Consider the following 19,261-nt stretch of genomic DNA (forward strand, 5'->3'; position numbering starts at 1 on the left):
TAGGATGCGAAATTAAACATGAACTGTGTGCCTAAAGGTCCTTAGCAGTTGTTGAGCGACGATAATTAAAACCATATCATTGCTATTGAGGTTGGTAATTAGTAAGTTGCGTTGTTGATGACAGTCAGCGTTAAGGTATCAAAATGCAATGATTTTGATGAACCTTATTGGCTGTGGCTATGTTTACACTATATTGTGTAAATATAGCCTCAATAGCGTGGCCAAATAAGGAATTCTGCCCTAATTTGATAAAAGTTTAAAGCTGTTGAAAACAAAAAAATGTATTTTGGACTTTTGTTTTTAGTCCTTAGCACAGATCAAAACCCTAACCTTATTCCTAACTCTAATCCTTACCTTAACCCTTCCTAATTTTAATCATAACTCTGGCAACACCTGATTGTAACCATGGCAACAAGTGGGTAAAAATAGCCACTTTGAACATATTAGTTCGTGTGGCCCTATGAAGCCGCTGTGATAACTCAATAGAAGTTTAACTTGATAACTATCAATTGCATTTCATCAGATGTGCAGCATAATTAATTGTCATTCAAAAAAAAATTTCTTATGCTTGCTCAGCATTAGTTACGTTGTAGCCTACAAACAGTTTTAATCAACACGTAATGTTGGTGACAAAAGTCCAAACAGAATTAATGTCTAAAGTTGGAATTATTTTCTTGTCAGTGTTGTACTTTCAGAACGTTGTTATATTTACGAAAGGTAAGTTTGGATGTATAAACTTTAGATTGAGTTGAAACCTTGAAATCTTTTAAACAACTTAAATCATAACTATCTTAAACAGCCTAAGTCATAGCATCATTCATAAAAAAAGATCAGTGCGAAACAAAGTTTGTCTTATTTTATACATAAAACTTTGAAGTACAAATATTTCGAAAAACTGACAAGTGACGAGCTGGAGATAAACACGAGCTCGGATTCGGAATCAGCTTATAAGTTGCCCTCGAACATTTCACGTGTATCTCTGATTAAAAAAAGTTAAAACAAATTTAGTATCTTTTAATCTAGTATCCTTAACATTTAATCACATTTTACCAGATATCACTTTCAGTAGGCAATTGTTTTGTTTTCTCAACTGTCCATGGTGCTTGCAAAAACCATAAGAAATTGGCTGCTAAGCATGATTTTCATTTTGCTCTAATTTCCATTTTTACTAATAGCATTGGATCAGTAAGGTTTGTCACTAGCTGTGTTTAGTCTCTGTAAAGGTAGATGAGAAAATTGTATTCAGACAGACTTTTGATCGGTCTATTTTCAATGCACGTCACAGGATTAGGTCTAATGCTCTCCCAGTACCAGACTTGGGCAACTAGAATTTTTGCAGTCTTTCAAAAATAGATTAGAATTATAATTAGAGTAATTTAAGCTTTTACCAATTAGACTAGGATTAGAATTAGAGCTACCCAAGTTTTCACAAATTAGAGTAGAATTTAAACTAGATTAGAATTAATTGGACGCAGTTGTCACATATCTTTTTTTAGTTGGATAAACACGCCAATGCGGCAACTCGGCATCAAAGTGTCATTCCACCATCACAGCGCCAAACCCATTTACGTCATAATATACATTGTAATGTCAGTAAATTGATAATTTAATCGAATGTTTCATGACTTTGCTGCTCAAGGGATTGAATGACACTTTGATCTTGATCGTTTCATTGCATTTTCTCTTTATAATGTTGATAAGAGCGCAGTATCCTTCCCTTTGCCAAAAAATACTGTTGGAAAAACTAAAAATTCTAGCAAAACTGGAGATTGGATAACTACAATTAAAGCAAACAAGTTTTTACCGAATTAGATTAGAATTAGAATTACTGACATTTTGCCCTACTTTATCGAATTAGACAACTAGAATTATCTACTTGCCAAAGTCTGCCAAGTACATACAGATACTATTTGAACCTCTGTGATATTTTATCCCAGGGTGGCGTAATCTGTGGTCCATGGCAAATACTTAACCACGTGCTCTCCTAATGTTCCATCCTCTTCCAACAAAAAAAAAAAAATTCACAACCATGCTAACATCGCCGTTATCATCATCGGTATTAGTATCAACAAAACTTTATTTTCAGCGGAATGTCAGAGACGAAATATAAACGCAGCCAAAGACATTGGCAGACCTTGTGCCAAAAAGTCATGCGATCCAGGCAATGATCAATGTGGAGCTGGAAGAGTGTGTACTTGTGATCATGAGTGTGGGTTCTCATGCGTTCAGCCAGGTTCGTATATGTATTTCAGTATAAAAACCAGAAAACCGTTTTAACAATGTTACAATAGCATCACAGACAGCCACTTTATCTGGTCCACATCTTTACCAGATTGTATGCGGATCTGACCAGATCCTTACTAGATCTGGGCAAGATAAAATGACTGTCTGGGATGGTATTTGATAGGTGTGAAGATTTAAATTAGGTAGACGGAAATAAGTAATTTGTTTGTTCATCTTACCAAGTTTTTAAGTGTCTTACTAAGACTCAGTAGGGAGCCTTAACAATGTTCGAATTGATAAGATTTACAGCAGTGGGCTGCATCGCTTTTACTTGTACAATACGCATACGGTGCCGTAAACATTTCAGATCAAATATAGATGTTGGTTTACATAACAGTAAACTTTGAATAGAAAGAATAAAACTGTGAAGCTGACATGAGCTTTGGTGTAACTTTGCATACCATGTTGCTTCTATATGGTTGATGACGCTTTGAAGACAAGGGTTCAGTTTAATCAATTCTACAAATAACAACCAGCTATTAAGATAAGCTGATATTAAATTAATTTACAAAACAAATTCTGGTCCATTTTTAAAGAAAATTAAATAAATTCTGATACATTTGAGAAGTCTGCATATATGAACTTGACACATTAAAAAGTTATGAGCATACACAATACACTTCTGGGTAATTAACCAAGCCATAGCTGGCTGTATAATTAAAAAAAGTTGTGCAATTACAGATCGTCCCTGCCCACCACCTCCTAGAATCGAAAGTATGAGAGAAGTTATTGTGCGTCGGAAATCACCTGATGGTTCACTCGTATTGGTGACTGGCACGTCTTATGTATACGACGATGTGGCTGAATATGTGTGTCAACCAGGCTACAAAAGAGCGTTTCCAGAAATGCAACACTTTTGTCATAGAAGGCGAGGCTGGACGGGAACAACTACTTGTACAGGTCAGTTGACGATTATTTTGATGATTGTACCATAATGCAGTTGTACAGTATTTTGTGATTTTCTCATAATTTGTGATGGACCAAAACATGCTCTATTCATTGTGTCACAGTCATTTATTCTAATGAGTTGATTCTTGTTTCAAGTGAGATCAATGGTTCAGCATAGTACAACATAGATTTTTCTTCTTAGAACTCATTTTTCACGTTATGTGTTGTCACAAATCTTCATTTTAGCCGCATGGATTAACTTTTTGTTAATCAATCTTATTACTGTATGTTCAACCAGGTAGCTTGGTAGTGGGAGCCAAAGAAAGGCATCTGACCCTGGGTGCGTAAGTGGGGACACCAAATTGTTTGTTCCAAAATTTTAAGTAACGCACCACGCCTTATGCCCCAAGCTTCTCGTCATGGAGCTCAATAGGGCTATTGTCTGGAAAAACTAGTTCCCCCGCTAATTACGTCATAATAGGCTTTCAACATTTTTCAACTTTACCTAAGCAAATGCGTGCACTTATTAAACCGAAATTAATTGATTTGTACCTTATATTTATATTGGTATCTTTGGGTTTCCAAGTATGGCATGACACGTGCTTTATGTTTTACACCTCTATTGATGGTTTACCATATTCAAACTGAATGTTTACAATGTATTATTTGTTGCTTTTTTCAGTATCTTGTGAACCTTATAGTTACTCAAAAGTATCGGGGAACAATATGGAGTGTGGAGATGAATGCGACACTGATGATGAATGTAGTGGAACCTTAAAATGCAGATGCGATGGACCTTGTGGAAAAAGTTGCATTAATCCAAGTTTGTTGTAGTTTTAATAATTTTATTTTTCTCTTCGTTGTACTCATTGCAATGGTTAGGTAGAAGGTATGACGTTTGTCTGCGGAAGATGAAACACTATTCATCTAAGTGTTTGTCGAAAGGGGAAAATGGTACAATCCTTGCAGTTTTCTTGTGTTGGTCGTAGCATAAGATTGCTTCTTTCTTTTTTCTTTCTTTTATTTTACAATACATTACGTATTATCTATTACACCCATTTATTAAATAACTCTATACTTATCAATCATAGTTATGTCAATCAATCATCACTATACATATCAACAGATTCATTTCATAAGCTAGTAGCTATTGCACTATTGTTTTTAAACTGGGTGTTGCAAACGTCTAAGTGAATAGATGTGTAAGTGATGGACTGTTTGGTTGTTATGAATTTAGAAAAATCCGTTAGCCTACAAATTCTTTGTAATATTTGTTTAAATTTGTTTGTTTGTTTTTATTGATTGTAGGACTATACAGTAAACTTTTGCAAAATATTTGCTAATTAGCCTAAATCGTATCATCACCTGAAAGAATATGATTTTATTTATCAGTCTAGGTTAATTTGTCTACATTTTTGCATTTCGATTTTGGAAAACTGATTTCAATGAGATTGCATATTGCATTAACATTTACAAACGTTTGAAACATGTTTCATTATTTGGCTTTGTGAACCGTTACAATTTAACTGAAGCCAATGATGAGCCAATAAATTGCATGTGTGCTCAGACGTAAACTGTGGACGGGCACCTTCATCTCGCAAAGCAGTGATAACCTACTCTGGAACAGGACATGAACGTGTTGCGAGATACACTTGTAGGAATGGATTTTACATCCATTCTGGGAGTCCATCAAGGAAGTGTACTGGAGGAGGAACATGGGATGGACAACGTGTATCTTGTCGACGTAAAAAGTTTTTAGCAAATGATATAAAATTGCTTTTCGAAAATTTCACAAGCACAGTAGTATTAAAAGGGTTTATTTCTGACTTAGTTAATAATGCCTGTTTACAAATTATTCTATTCTTAAATTAAAAAAATAATGTGAGAGCTAGTTATTTTCGTTTCGTTGCTGGCGAAGGCATATGTCCAGAGAAGTTGTTTAGTCTTTATTTTCGTTTTCTAACTTGCATTGTCCAGCTTGTACTTTATGCCGAGTCAGTGCCGGTCTTTGGGGTGTGCGAACCGTGCGATCGCACAGGGCCCGCAAATTAGGGGGCCCGCAATTTACTCAGAAAATGCAGTAATTTTTGTCATTTGCAATGGAAAAATTCAACAAGTGAATTCAAGGAAGGAACTAGCAACAAGAAAGCATAGAAAAATAACCTATTTCGTCCCTGAACATTTCGTACCTTAACAAAATCGAGAAAAAGAACAACTTTTAGCCGAAATCGCTGATCGGAGTTGCCGCAAACATTTCAAATTTCTCTCGATCTTTTCAGGGGACGAAATAGGTCGAAATGATGTTTGCTTAGGACAAACGTGTCGGGTCGGTTCCTTAGGACAAAATGTTTGCAGCGGACAAACGTGTCCACTGTCCAGTCTGAGCAGCTATCTCGGCGGACAAATTAAGTCTCACGGCGGACACACGAGATTTAACTTCGATCGTCATGCTTAATCACTTTATGTTGATAATTCTTCACTCTGAAAGGCCTTCATCAGACCAGACCATTGAAGAGTCAAAGCGTCCTGTAGCTGCCCAATACACAACATAACTGATTAACTTCCACCGAACGAGGTCGTGTGGCTTCTTGCGTCACAAAGCTCTGGGCAGGAGTCGGAAAACTTCTGCACTAACGTTACTGTTTTCTGCTGTGTAAAGTTTCACTAGGCTTTTATCCTTAGGTTTATTTTTGCGTGTCATGTGAGCGAAAGTGATGGAGAGCGAGTACTGTAGGTTCATCGTATTCATTCTCACTTATAAAATTTTTCCTGGGCCTTTTCTTTCTTACTGTAATACCAAAACTTAGCCTACTCGTATAATTTAATTTTGCAACCAACCTTGCCTTATCAATATTACTGGGAGATCAAAGCCAGACATTGCGATGCAACACTTGAACTAAATTGCGCTGATTAATGTAGAAGTAGGTACTCCGAGCCATTCTTAGCAAAGAATTCACCGTTATTATGCTGATTCAATGTCATCAAACGTTGAAGCAACCTAAAAATCCAAAGCTTTTCGGCTTAAATGAAAGCTAAGGGATACAGTAGCCTATTAACATTTTCTAGATGCGCTCTAGAATGTGCTGGAAATTATATTCTCTCAACAATTGTTCGTGCTATGCAATCACGTCAGGGTTAGAAATGTTTAAGGATTCAACCTATTTCGTACCAGGGTTAGGGTACGAAATCGGGGTGCGAATTGTTCAGGGGACGAAATAGGCTGCATCCAGACTCAACATAGAGACATAGCTTTATTTCCAAAAAATGCCAAAGAAAACATGATCTTATCCTTTTGCTATGCCACCGGACAGCACCATTTTACAGTAATATTCATACCCAAATTTTTGTTGAACATGCTTTCAGAATGCCCCAAATTCAAAATAATTTTTCAAATTTTTCTGGGGGAACCCCCCAGACCCTCTGCCGCTAGTGGTCGCCTTCGGCAAACACACCGCCAGGCTTCGCCCGCCGACCGTCAAACCACCTCCCTTTCCCCTTTCAAAATACCTAGCTACGCTACTGAATTGGATCATTGTCATTGGGGCCCGCAAAGTATATTCTGCACAGGGCCCGAAATACCCTAAGACCGGCACTGGCCGAGTATTATACTTCATGGGCGAATTCTACAGATGTTTTTATGTACTAAGTAGGCCTACAAAACTTTCTATTCATTTCAACTGGAAAAATTCTAATCATGTTTATATTATTCACTACAAATAAAGAAAGCAGAATTATCACATAATTTAATGTCCATTCTTGTGATATAAACAAATCTATGTTACAAAAACAGTTATATTTTTACTTGCAAAGGAATCACTTGTGGAGATCCCATTCCATCCATCAGAGAAACAGGTGGAAGCGTTGAAGGTGATCCAACCGGTCCTTTTGTGATGGGAAGTGAAGTAACCTTCACTTGTCCTCCATCTCATCGCTTGATTGGTTCAAGAGTAAGACGCTGCTTGAGGAATGGGAGGTGGAGTGGACGACTCGCTATTTGTGATGAGATAAGTGAGTTACCATAGATGCAAGTAACTAAATAATTGAGTTTAAAGACTACTGTGCGTAAGTTGCAGAGGGCAATTTTGTCCTTTCATGTTTTAACAACGACAATTTGAAGTATTGATTTCTACAATTACAAATTTGCATATCTTTAGCTGTATAATTGTGGTCAGGTTCATCGTGAATAATTAAATCACAAATTTGGAACAGAAAGACTTTCTCAGAGGCCGTATGCAAAATAAAAATTGCTGTGCAGTGTATTTTACTGCTCTAAAATACACAAATATGCATAAAAAAGCATTTTTATGAAATAAACTTTTGAGAAACTTTTATCTTATCAAATTTATTCAAAAAGTTCTGCACAATAATACGAGCTTTGGTACAAATCATTTGAAGGTTCACAAGCCTTGCAATGACTAACTTCATGAACGTTTATCCGGCTTGGGTAATTGGTGAATTTATTTCAGGAGGATCCAGAATTCGCTGCTTACATCCTGGATTCCCTATTCGAGGACGTATATCTACTTTTGTTGATCTTAATGTTAAAAGTTTTGTGGAATTTACTTGTAATTCTGGATATGTGATGGTTGGGAAAAGTAAGCAAGAATGCTTGTATTTTCTTCAATGGAGTGGTAATGGTGCTCCTCAGTGCATAAGTAAGTAGCCTATCCAACCGTAGAGTAGTGCAACAGTTATCATCTGGTACAAATTGTTTTAGACATACTATTTAAAACAAAAAAAAATTGTCATGAAATGCAATTAAGGTAACAAAAGTTAAAGTTTAGCTTTGAATATCATAATGTAACCATACTTGTGTCAAAGTAAGGAATTTAACTTTGGGAAGTTTCATTGTCTTCAGGGAAGCACTGTGTGTCATCAGGTTTATTAAAACGAACTGTTCTGTTTATACAATAATTAACGTTTATTTCTAATTATTTCGTCATAGATCCTCTACATCCAAACATCAATGAACGTGTAATAGAAAGGCTCCACCAAGTAGCGACTCGCATCCAAGCTGATGTTGTATCTAATATTGGTCGCTTTGCCTCCCAAGCCTCGGCAACTAAATACGAAGCATACTTCGTCATCGATATATCCGATGACGTCACAGATGATGTACTTAAAGAAAGCTTAGCGTTTGCTGAAGACAGAGTCTTAAACGTAAGTTCATATTGAGTAGATCGTGTAAAAATATCTTCAAAGATTTACATACATTTTTGAAATTTTTGTATTGAAGCATTATCTCAATGATAAACGTAATTTAAGAATCTTTCAAAAGTGTTAGTGAAAACATATAATGTACTGTAGTGCATTCATTTATTATCAGCTTCGTTTCAAGACTGATGCAACATAAATTTATATCAAATAGATTGATTGATTAATTGAATCTTTATCCTCGGACTGGAAAGCTTCTTGCAGAGCTTAATCCTGTGTCACGATTTCTTTCTATCTCTTACCAGAAAAAAGACTTGGAAAGGTTCAATGACGTAGTTTAATGGGTCAAACCGAAAAGTCGTCAATTAAATGTCGAATGGTTCTGCTAGCGAAATGATAATCTAACTTCTTGAAGGACTTTAACGAACGGCTTCTCAAATAACTCTAATTTCGAACACAATTTATATCAGCACCAATTCTCATCTACTTGTATTCGATTACTTCAAGTCTCAATCAAGAATAGTTTCTGCACCGACTACCAATCCACAAATCATAACACAACTCTCATAATCAACTCATAATAATACAACTCCCATAATCACATAAACATAATCAACTCAATAAATAATCATTACGCAAACTACACCACTATTTATAGAAAGTTGTTTCGGTCTAGTAACATCGAGAAGATTACGTAATGTCACATTGTTCTGTCAAGTTGCAATAAATGTCAACAAGCAGAAGCTTAAAGAAGTCTAAAGAAGGTCACGTAGGGTAGAGGACTCTTACATGATAACGATTTCGCAATCAGAGTTCCATTGGTAAACATCCTTGTGACATCATGACAAACGATAATTGGTGATTGAGAAAACAACAGAATGCACGAGGTTCGCATCTTACAGAATGGTCCAGAACTACGTTACATAACAAAGATTCGCAATCCAAGGTTACTTCAGGTCATAACCGATAATAACACATCGCTCAAAATTCCATAATGAAAACAGCACATTCTGTCAAGGCGCAAAGCAACCCGACGCGAGGCCTTGCACATTGATTGTGACATCCTGACAGTTTTGCATACTTGTAGAGGCTTTGAATCACTGACGCAGGCCTGGTCACCGAGATTGACAGAGTGTAGTTTCAATTGTTGAAGTCTTGTTGCCGGGGAATTATTCCATCCATTAGATGCCGCTGAATGGAGAGCAATCCTTCACGTGCGTTGCTCAAGCGCACACCCCGAGAGCCAAACCAGCGTCGCTTGATCTTGAAACTTCTGCGTTCCAGAAGTCATGCGCTAACCAACTGAGCTATCGTGGCAGACAAGATTTTACATATTTTTACATACATAGATTTTACAAAACAAAGATGAGCGCAGTTTGGAGCGGCAAAATGTTTGTAAATGTTGCACCATGGTCAAATGCTTAAGTTTTTCTTTATTTATTAAACACATGTTGCATTGGCCTTTATTGTATTTTTATGCAGATGTCCAGTAATGGAAGGATGAGAATTGAAATCATGGTGTTTGCATCCAGCGCTAAAGTTTTGCTTCCAATGGCCTTATCAAACACTGAAGATGCGGTTCAAACTTTAAGAAACGTGTTGTACGACCGACGTGAGTCTCGTGGCAATTTATTTGACACTTTGTTTATTACATATATCACATATATCATATTTATTACATATCACATATTACATAAGAAGGAAGGTTGAAACTTGTATTGGTTTAAAACTTGTATTTTAAGTATGTGTAACTCAACAACCATTGAAAATAACAGAATCAAATTTTCACATGGCGTAATATAAAAAAAAAAACCTAAAGGGCATTGCTATTTTATGTATTTAATTTTTAAATACCACATTAAATAACAAATCATTTGAAAGTTTTTCATAATTTTTGAGCTTACTTTAAGAAATCGCTACTTTAATAAACGAAATATTATAGTTAACCTGTGTTTAATATATAAGCTATTACTTGTGAAAATTATGATTGCAATTTACAGAAAATTTGCTTGAACAATTATCTGATTCCAGAAGAAATACTAATGAAGCACTTCTCAGATTAAACCAATCAATTGCTGCGTCCTTCCAAGAAATTGAAGCAAGGACGAGATATATACTTCTCTTTATAAACGGTACAATGCTGCAAAAAATATATATTATAAATGAAAGCGTTTTGAGATAAAACGAACTGGAAATATTCGTTTCATGGAGTCGTCTTCACTGATAAGCAAAATGAACTAAAACACATAATGAAGTAGATGGAGTTGAGTGATTGATGAAAACTATGCTATCGCTAGTTTTACGATTTGTGTTGTATGGTCTACTTGTATAGTCCATAAGCCTAATTATATATCATCAACTTTTCAGTCCAAAAATTTTCTCGTTAAAAATTTCTATAAGCATAATAATTGTAAAAATTATATAAAAATTTAATTATCTAATTATAGTAATAAATTTAAATAAATATAAAATAAGTAATTGGAATAAAAATAAATAAAATATCATAACAAAAATATAAATATGAATAAAATAATTTTAATAAGTGCAATAATAACAAGTAAATTTAATTTTTTATGATAAAAAAATATTAATTATAAAAATTATAAAATTATATCGTTTCAATAACCGAGTACAAATGATTATGAATATTTTAAATTAAAATTATTATAAGCAACTCAAACAATTTTCTGATTAAGGGGTAACATTTAAGTCACTGTTTGAGTCTATTGTAGGAATGCACGGTGACGGAGTACCACCACAGGCTACAATGGACCAAATTCGATCATCTTACCCAGACGATCTTCTTGAAGTAAGTTAAACGTTATAAATTTATATCATTATATTTACTTATATTACTGGATTGTGAAGGCATTTGTGTAGTAAGCTATTATGTAAATATACAAATTGCAGGTAAAGGAAATTTAAATCAGTCAGGTTTTGCATCACAAGTGAGTGTAAATTTTCCAGTATTTGGAAAGCACAACCAAGACTGATGACTTCAAAATGACGTATTTCGTTGTCTGGGAAGTAAATAAAAAAAATCAAGAAATAAACTTGAAGAAGTAAAACACACTAAGAAAACGAATGAAGTCCCTTAAAAGACAAACTTTTTAACGACTACAAAACTATCAATATTGCAAATAACTTTACACCTTGGTTCCTTAATTGAAGGTAAAATAGCTTATATATCATACTTTGCAAAACTCAGTGAAACTTAACACAAAGCTTTACGAATAATGCATAACAACAAGTTTAAAAATGTCTCCAACAAACTGAGAAATATGTGTTTAAGTGTATTTGCTACTAGGTGTATCTTATCGGGTTTGGAAGACGATTTAGAAGACGACGAGCTTACATGGAACTACAATCACTTGCTACGGTTGAAAGGTTTCTGGATAATCCGGATACCGATTCCTTAAAGATGTTCACCTTTGAACCTTCTGCTGTCGGTAAGATTTCCTCTATTCCTTTCCGGAGTAATTTTATGTTCTTTTATTTTTGTTGTATTTATTTTTCTTATTGTAGATTTTTTTACTATTGTCCTTACTCTTTTATCTTTGTTCAATTGTCTAAACAGGTGTCTATGAGCCAAGTACAGTTTTATTTAATGACATGAAATTATGCCTGGCTTTATCTATGACTAACATAGGAACAATGCATGCCAAACAAGCTGATTCTATTACATATGACATATACATATTACATATTAAATATGACAACCGGATTCTATTACATTTCGGTTTAATGCAATTAGATTTTACATTTGATAGCACAATTTGATAAATAACTTAAAACATCAGTTTAATAAGCTCTTGATCGAAAAATTAATAATCAATGTTGCGAAGTTTAAACCTTATAACGAGCTTTGCGTGTGTTTCATCTTTTGACCTGATGGTAAGGTAAGGTGAGTCCCATACTTGATCCAAGCATCGGGGGAGAGAAGATAAGGTTCTCATTATACTAAGCCTTCGGTACTAACGAGAGTAGGGTGGCCAGTTCCTTTCTCTTGGCCGCCTTTCCTTTAGCAACTACACCCATCCAATTTATTACACACTTGGTAGAGGTGAGCGATGTTTTTCAACAACCAGCTTAAGCCGAGCAGTAGTTTAATCAAGTAGAAAATGAGGCAGTTATGTTAAGACACTACGCAAGCGCTTGGTATTCAGCAGTGGACTGAACCAAGTCCAGAACTGGCTGTGTTTAAGCTGGCTGTGCTAATAACTCAACACGTTACCGCCAGACTCATCTTTAAAACAAACAATTTTTGCATTAATTTTGTTGGCCACCTTTCAAATACAGCCATGTACAGCTTGAAATGCCTCTGCCTATTTATTTACAAGTTGACAACGTGGTTTCAGATATTAATTCCTGTGGAAAAGCTGGAGACGTTGCAAAAATTCGTCGAAGGGCAGCAATTGGACGGGTGATCAATGGAGATATTGCTGTTGGAGGGGCATGGCCCTGGCAAGTTACCTTGTCTAGAGAGAGAAGCACTGTCAGAGGAGTATGTTTATTTGCTTACGTTTATTACAATTATCTAAAACACCTCCATTTGTCTTCCTCCCATTGCCCAGCTTATTAAAAGTTGGACTTTGTGCACAAAAAAAAACACACAAAATCGAGCAGCGTTGATTCGAATGTTGAGATGTGCGATTGACCAACGCATTTCAAGAACTGTTTTTCTATCAACAGAAAGTGCAGGGATAAAGATTTAAAACAACCAAAATTTTAAGTCATAATACATTGCAGACGTATGCTGACGGAATAGTATTCGCTGGCGGCTCTCTCATCAATAGGAATTGGGTTCTTACAGCTTCTCACGTTTTTGTGGAAATTCGATTTATCGAAAACTGGAAAACTAAAATAATCCTGACGTTTGGTATGATTATTTCTGAGAGCGGTCAATTAACGTGAACACCATTATTTAAAAATGATTTGAGGTTTAACAAGAAACGCCAAGCATCATTTTTAAATGATGTACTGTGATGCATAAAGCTTCGGTTTGTAACAAACATCTATGAACTAGTCGATCACTTTCAAAATGCTTACGGCTTAATGTGAACTATCAAGTCTGTTGGGTTAAAAAATTGGATTTGGGGAAATTCTCACCTTCTAGGAAATTGTGTTAAGTATTGAGTCACTTTTGGTAAAAGAACTATTTGAAAATGAAGAACACTTAATGAAGAACATTTTTTTTAAGACATCTTGGTATAATTTTTAATTGTGAACACGAGAGCTCTGAATCACAATAGAAAAAATGTAAATTTGATAATAAATGTTATATATAAACTACTCAGCTTTTTTTAAACCAAACCTCAATCATGAGATTTTATTTTAAACTTGATGTTATTGTGAATCATAGCATTAGCTTGTATTGAATTATTATACTGCAGTGTTTTTAATTCACTTGTTCACATGAAGTATATAAGCGCTGGTACACAAAATTGTCTCTTTAGTGTCACAATAAATGAAAAATAATGATGAAATATATAGAGCAATAACATAAGTTCAACAAGGTTAAACATTGATCATTTGTCGATAAATATAACTTTGTAGTATACCTACTGTACCTTGCAATAGTTAGCTTTGCGGTTAATCCTGTTGCTCTCTGGTAGGTTTCTTTCGTGAATAGTAAGTATGTGTTCAGTGTTTAGGTGTGTGATCTGCCACCAAGTGGGCGCACTAATTATATTGATTTCCATTTTGCAATAGATTGAGTTTCGCTTTTAACAGCATGATCGTTGCTTACTTCACAATGTAGATATTAACGACCTGTTTTAGCCTGATGCTGGGAGTTCGCTGTGGTAAGCTAATTGCACTAGCTTTCGAAACATAGTTCCTCCCTAGTTATGTGCTATGACAATATAATTGATCTACAGTACCATATTAATTCAGTACCTAACAAATTCCATTTCATATAGAAGAACAACAATATATGTTTTTTACATAAAAAGGTGTGCACCGGCTCCCTAGAACAAGAGGATCCACTCTGCCTCCGCATGCTCAAGTTTATCGATCAGCTGACGTCATCGAACACAAGCAATACGTGGAAGGGACGTTTGACTTTGATATTGCATTGGTAAACATTCTTTCACCAACAGCCCAAACTGCAAACCAATCGTTTTTTTCCCAAGGGGGAAGGAGAATAATTTTAATTTCAAATTTAGCCCTGATTTAAAATACCGTGCGCGGACATTTTGCCGAAAGACATTTTGCCGAAACCCATTTTGCCGAAAGACATTTTGCCGAAAGGACATTATGCCGAAGGACATTTTGCCGAATGGACAAATTGCCTAAAGGACTAATTGCCGAACGGACTAATTGCCGAAAGGACTAATTGCCGAATGGACAAATTGCCGAAACAATTTGGAAAAAAATTACTTTGAAGTGACACAAAGTCTCGTTACTATGCAAGCAGTGCTTTTGAAATAGAATCACTTTGCTACTGTTTGTTTGCCTAAAAATTACTTTGAAGCAACACCAAGTCTCGTTACTGTGCAAGCAGTGCCTTTGAACTGGTAATTATTTTGAAGTGACACCAAGTCGCAAGTTTCATTGCTATGCAAGCAATGCCTTTGAACTGATAATTATTTTGAAGTGACACCAAGTCTCGTTACCATGCAAGCAGTGGCTTTGAAATACTGTAGTAATTACTTTGCTACTGTTGTTTGCCTAAAAATTGCTTTATATACAGTATCCACAGTTTTTGGAAATCAGTATTAGTTTGAAGTGACACCAACTCTCATCTATAAGTATAGGCTATAGGCTATGCAGTCTCCACAGGTTTTGGAGATCAGTATTAGACGTTCGTTTATACATATAACACTTCTGTCGGATACTTACGCGCTGTCGCACATAATTTGTGAGTGAAATCTGTTTGTGAATGACATTTATGTGTTATTAGGTTATGATAATACATAAAATGCATTTGTATAATTTCGGCAATTTGTCCATTCGGCATTTAGTCCTTTCGGCAATTAGTCCTTTCGGCAAAATGAGTTTTGGCAAAATGTCCATTCGGCAAAATGTCTTTCGGCAAAATGGGTTTCGGCAAAATGGGTTTCGGCAAAATGTCTTTCGGCAAAATGTCTTTCGGCAAAATGTCTTTCGGCAAAATGTCCGGGTACCTAAAATACAACAGTATATTGTAAGACTTCTGGTATGTTTTTTTTTTTAATTTTCATCCAAACCCCCAGGTTGAATGTGAATTAAAAAAAAAAAAAACGATTACCCCCTCCCCTTTTTACAATCATTGTGAAAAAATGTAAAAAAAAAAAACGATTGGTTTGCTGTCGGCAAAGTAAACATGGATTGATTAATAACTGCAATTTTCTTCCCGTTTGATTGCCTACAGTACTGTAACCTTATTAAACAAGCTTTGTGCTTAGTTGTAGATATCCTTTGATACTGCAGGTTTCAGAGTAGATGCGTCATTATTGTCTTTAGTGTGAAACATGTTCTTTAAAATTTAGAAAGCTAAGCTCTGAAACTTTAAACTAAAGGTAGACTCTGGAACTCTGGAACTTTAAACTCTGGAAGTCTAAACTATACTCTTGACTTCTACGTATACAGTACAAAGCATGAAATGGAATTCATGATATAACAGCACTAAACAAAGTTACCTTGGTTTTTTTCTACAACCTCCTTTCTCTACACTGTAATGCTATTTTAAATGCAATGCTGAGCAAATACACTATACACTATTTATTTAAACATGCAATAAGACTGATGGATAAGCGCAATCATGATTTGTGCTAACTACAGTAATTTCAATTACAATAATTCGAAGGAATGGTGCAGCGGAGAAAGCGTTTATATTCCAAAAACACAAACCTGATTCGCAATTTTTGGAAAGTAACCGAGATAAAAGAATTGGCCACCAACTCTCGTTGGTGCTGAAGGCTTAGTAGGCTACACTATAACGAAAATTTCATCTTCATTTCCTGAAGCTCAGTAACAGAATATGGGATCGCCGTTACAATGAGTCGTTGAAGCAGTCGATGGCAATACAGGTCTTATGGATCCATTTTTAAACAGGTGCGGATTGGACAAAGATTAGAGTCGGAACGCAACAGATGGGTGCCCACCAGTCAAATCGGTATGGTTAACTATACAGCAGAAGTAAGAAGGGTCTGCTTGCCTTGCATGGAAGGAAACTGTGTGGGAGAATATCTCAGAAAAGATGGAATACTTTCAGGAAGGGAATCAAAGGAAGAAAAGTGCAGAATCGAAAGTAAACAATTATTAAGAAATCATAATAGAGTACAGACAAACGAAACAACGTTACCTTAGCGGGTTTAACATGTTGCGTTACACAAAGATATAGATACTTGTAAAGTTGAATTATACTGTAGAGTTTACTCTAATTACTTTTGCGTGATATCAAAATGTCCACACCTTAAATAAATCAGATAACAATTTTATAAAACTTAATTTTGTGAATGTTTTTTTAGGTCAATGGCTTCTCCAAGAAGATGACAGAGAAGAGAAGAACATTCTGTCCGCAATAACAGGTTTTGGGCGAACCAATGTGAATAGTTTTGAAACATCTGACGTTCTGAAGCAAGGACTAATTAGACTGAGAAGCAAAAGCAGGTAACTAACTAACCTGACTTTGTTGAAATTGCAGTAAGTTACAGCAGTACGTGCAGTAAGTTACAGTAAATTGCAGTAAGTTACAGCAGTGCTGTAAATGTAACGTATTTTTGTAAATCCTGCATCTAAAAATCTATTCGTTTACAAAACTAATAGATCAGATTAGCCAAAAACTCCTTTAAACCTACAACTAATAATTTGAGGATAGTAATGATTGGAGTACTTATTCTATACTATTCCAAGTATTAATCTATATGTAATGTTAGTCAAAGTAAAAAATTGACAGTTGTGTTTTAACATAGTTTAAGTAACCATTGTTTTTGTTTTGTTACCATAATTTGTAGGTGTCAAATAGATAGAGACATAGCAGTAAGACATGGACTTGAGAGAAGAGTTCAATTTACAAACAACATGATCTGTGGAATTGGGGATAACAGTGATGATATAGTTGATACTTGTCAAGGAGATAGTGGAGGACCATTGGTTAGACAAGTAAGTCAACGTACAACAATTTCCTTTTAACCCTATCTTAATACGACACGGGGTTTTATGAGGACGCCCCACTTTATTAGTGAAACATTTCACAAAAGGAAATATGCTAAAAATGTGAAATTTCTTGACTTTTAGTTTTTATTATTTGCGAATTTTCTACACCTAAACTGGTCATTTTTCTACCTTCCTGCCCTTCACAATAAGCATTTCGTCTCAGGTGACTAAACATTTTCGTGCAATGTTAGTTATATATATGTTAATTTTAGTGCAATATAAATGGTAGTGCAATTACTTTGAAGTGTAGAAACGTTTAAAAATACCTTATATTAATGAGCAAATGTAATTTTTTTGTTTAGTTTAGTTATAATTCAAAAATTTCAATTTTGAAGCTATTTTCGGGAAATTATAATAGAAACCGACTTTCTGAAGTTTTTTCTTCTCAAACACTTTATTTCAAAAAATTTGTTGAGTAAAAATTTAATTTCTATACGCACAATACACATGGCTATTACCTTGTTAAATATTTTGGTTCTGTGATTTTCATAGCTCCCGTTATTAGCGATTAATTAGCACGGGACTAAGATAGCCCGTGACGTGCTTTCCGCGTACGAAAACAGCTCGTATTAAGATAGGGTTAACGGTTGTTGCTGATGATTTAAGTTTGTTATTTGATTTCTCAAGTGTTGTTGTAGCTATTTTTTGTGTTTATGTTGGCTACTGTCCAATAGGGTAACTCATTCTTGAACTTTTTTTTTAATTCTCTCGGGGTAGTGGGAAAATGGTGCCAATGAGTGAGAAAAAACTCATGACGAAATTTGAGATTCGTAACAGATTGTCTTCAGCCTCCTCATGGGGCTTAAAAATCGAAAAATGGGGTCAAAAACAACATTTTTTCCAAAAATATTTTTAGTTTGGGTAGATACAATATTGTTTAGATATATCTAATTAACCTAAGAAAAAAAATTGGAGTGATTTAAACTATTCCTTCAGCTTCCTCACAGCTTCTGAAAATTTACATTTTGCTGAAAATTTCACATTTTTGTGGGTGATTTTTGTCCCCATGAGGAGGCTGAAGACAATTTGTTACGAATCTCAAATTTTGTCATGAGCATTTTCTTACTCATTGGCACCATTTCCCCATTACCCCGAGAGAATTTAAAAAAAAAGTTCAAAAACGAGCCACCCTACTGTCCAACTTGTCTTACGTTTTCAAAGTTATTGCACTTTGGGAAAAATTGTAGACGAAATCATACAATTTTTATTCCAAGTTCAGCAGCTAGACATTAATGGTATTGCCCGTAAAGGATTTTTGTTTTTTACCTCCAAGTAAAAACAAACAGTGTAACCGTCAAAAGACCAAGCATCTCAGTGAACAGTAATGGCTGTACTGTAGATTTGCGATACTTTAATGTAATTGAACTTTTCCTATTTGACTTTTCTGTTAATTTTCACTGGATGTAAGAAAGGTAAGATCAGAAAGTAGATTTTTCCAGTAATCGTTATTTTTTAAGAAAACAATCAATATAGCTGGAAAGAATTAGCCGAAAGTTGACGATGAGCTACGAGAGAATACAAGACAAACAAATTTAAAACCTGAACACAAATGCTGTAAAGTAGCAACAAAAGTTATCTTCTATTGAAATATCCTCATTTGTCTATGTTCTTTAAGTGAAATTAAACATTAACGACCGACCGTTTGCTGCAAATGTATTTAAAATTGTAACACTGCTTTTTTGTTTTGTTTACTGCATCATTCTCTTGCTATCAGGCAACGTAGCAAGTCTACAAAGTGTTTCGATTAGACACGTTGCATGAGAGTTGATTTCTTATAGGTCTCCTTGATAATAAT

At 35.0% G+C, this 19,261-nt stretch overlaps 1 protein-coding gene across 1 annotated transcript; it reads left to right on the plus strand.

The window, feature by feature from the left end:
• Nucleotides 1-650: 650 nt before the first annotated feature.
• LOC145768363 (complement C2-like) lies at nucleotides 651-13,239 on the plus strand. The gene is made up of 13 exons (XM_082579844.1): nucleotides 651-717; nucleotides 2,087-2,233; nucleotides 2,965-3,183; nucleotides 3,854-3,994; nucleotides 4,739-4,915; nucleotides 6,982-7,179; nucleotides 7,638-7,826; nucleotides 8,117-8,331; nucleotides 9,808-9,937; nucleotides 11,058-11,134; nucleotides 11,633-11,774; nucleotides 12,684-12,829; nucleotides 13,075-13,239. Exons 1-13 carry the CDS (start codon nucleotides 651-653, stop codon nucleotides 13,237-13,239), a joined length of 2,013 nt encoding a protein of 670 aa, XP_082435970.1.
• The last annotated feature ends 6,022 nt before the right edge of the window (nucleotides 13,240-19,261 follow it).

Source organism: Aplidium turbinatum, chromosome 4 (assembly GCF_918807975.1).
Source record: "Aplidium turbinatum chromosome 4, kaAplTurb1.1, whole genome shotgun sequence".
NCBI classification, from domain to species: domain Eukaryota; kingdom Metazoa; phylum Chordata; class Ascidiacea; order Aplousobranchia; family Polyclinidae; genus Aplidium; species Aplidium turbinatum.

Coding starts and splice junctions, on each gene's coding strand:
- LOC145768363 (XM_082579844.1), top strand. CDS start 651: ATGTCTAAAGTTGGAATTATTTTCTTGTCAGTGTTGTACTTTCAGAAC. Junction 3,184..3,853: donor GGGAACAACTACTTGTACAG/GTCAGTTGACGA, acceptor TGCTTTTTTCAG/TATCTTGTGAACCTTATAGT. Junction 4,916..6,981: donor ACAACGTGTATCTTGTCGAC/GTAAAAAGTTTT, acceptor TTACTTGCAAAG/GAATCACTTGTGGAGATCCC.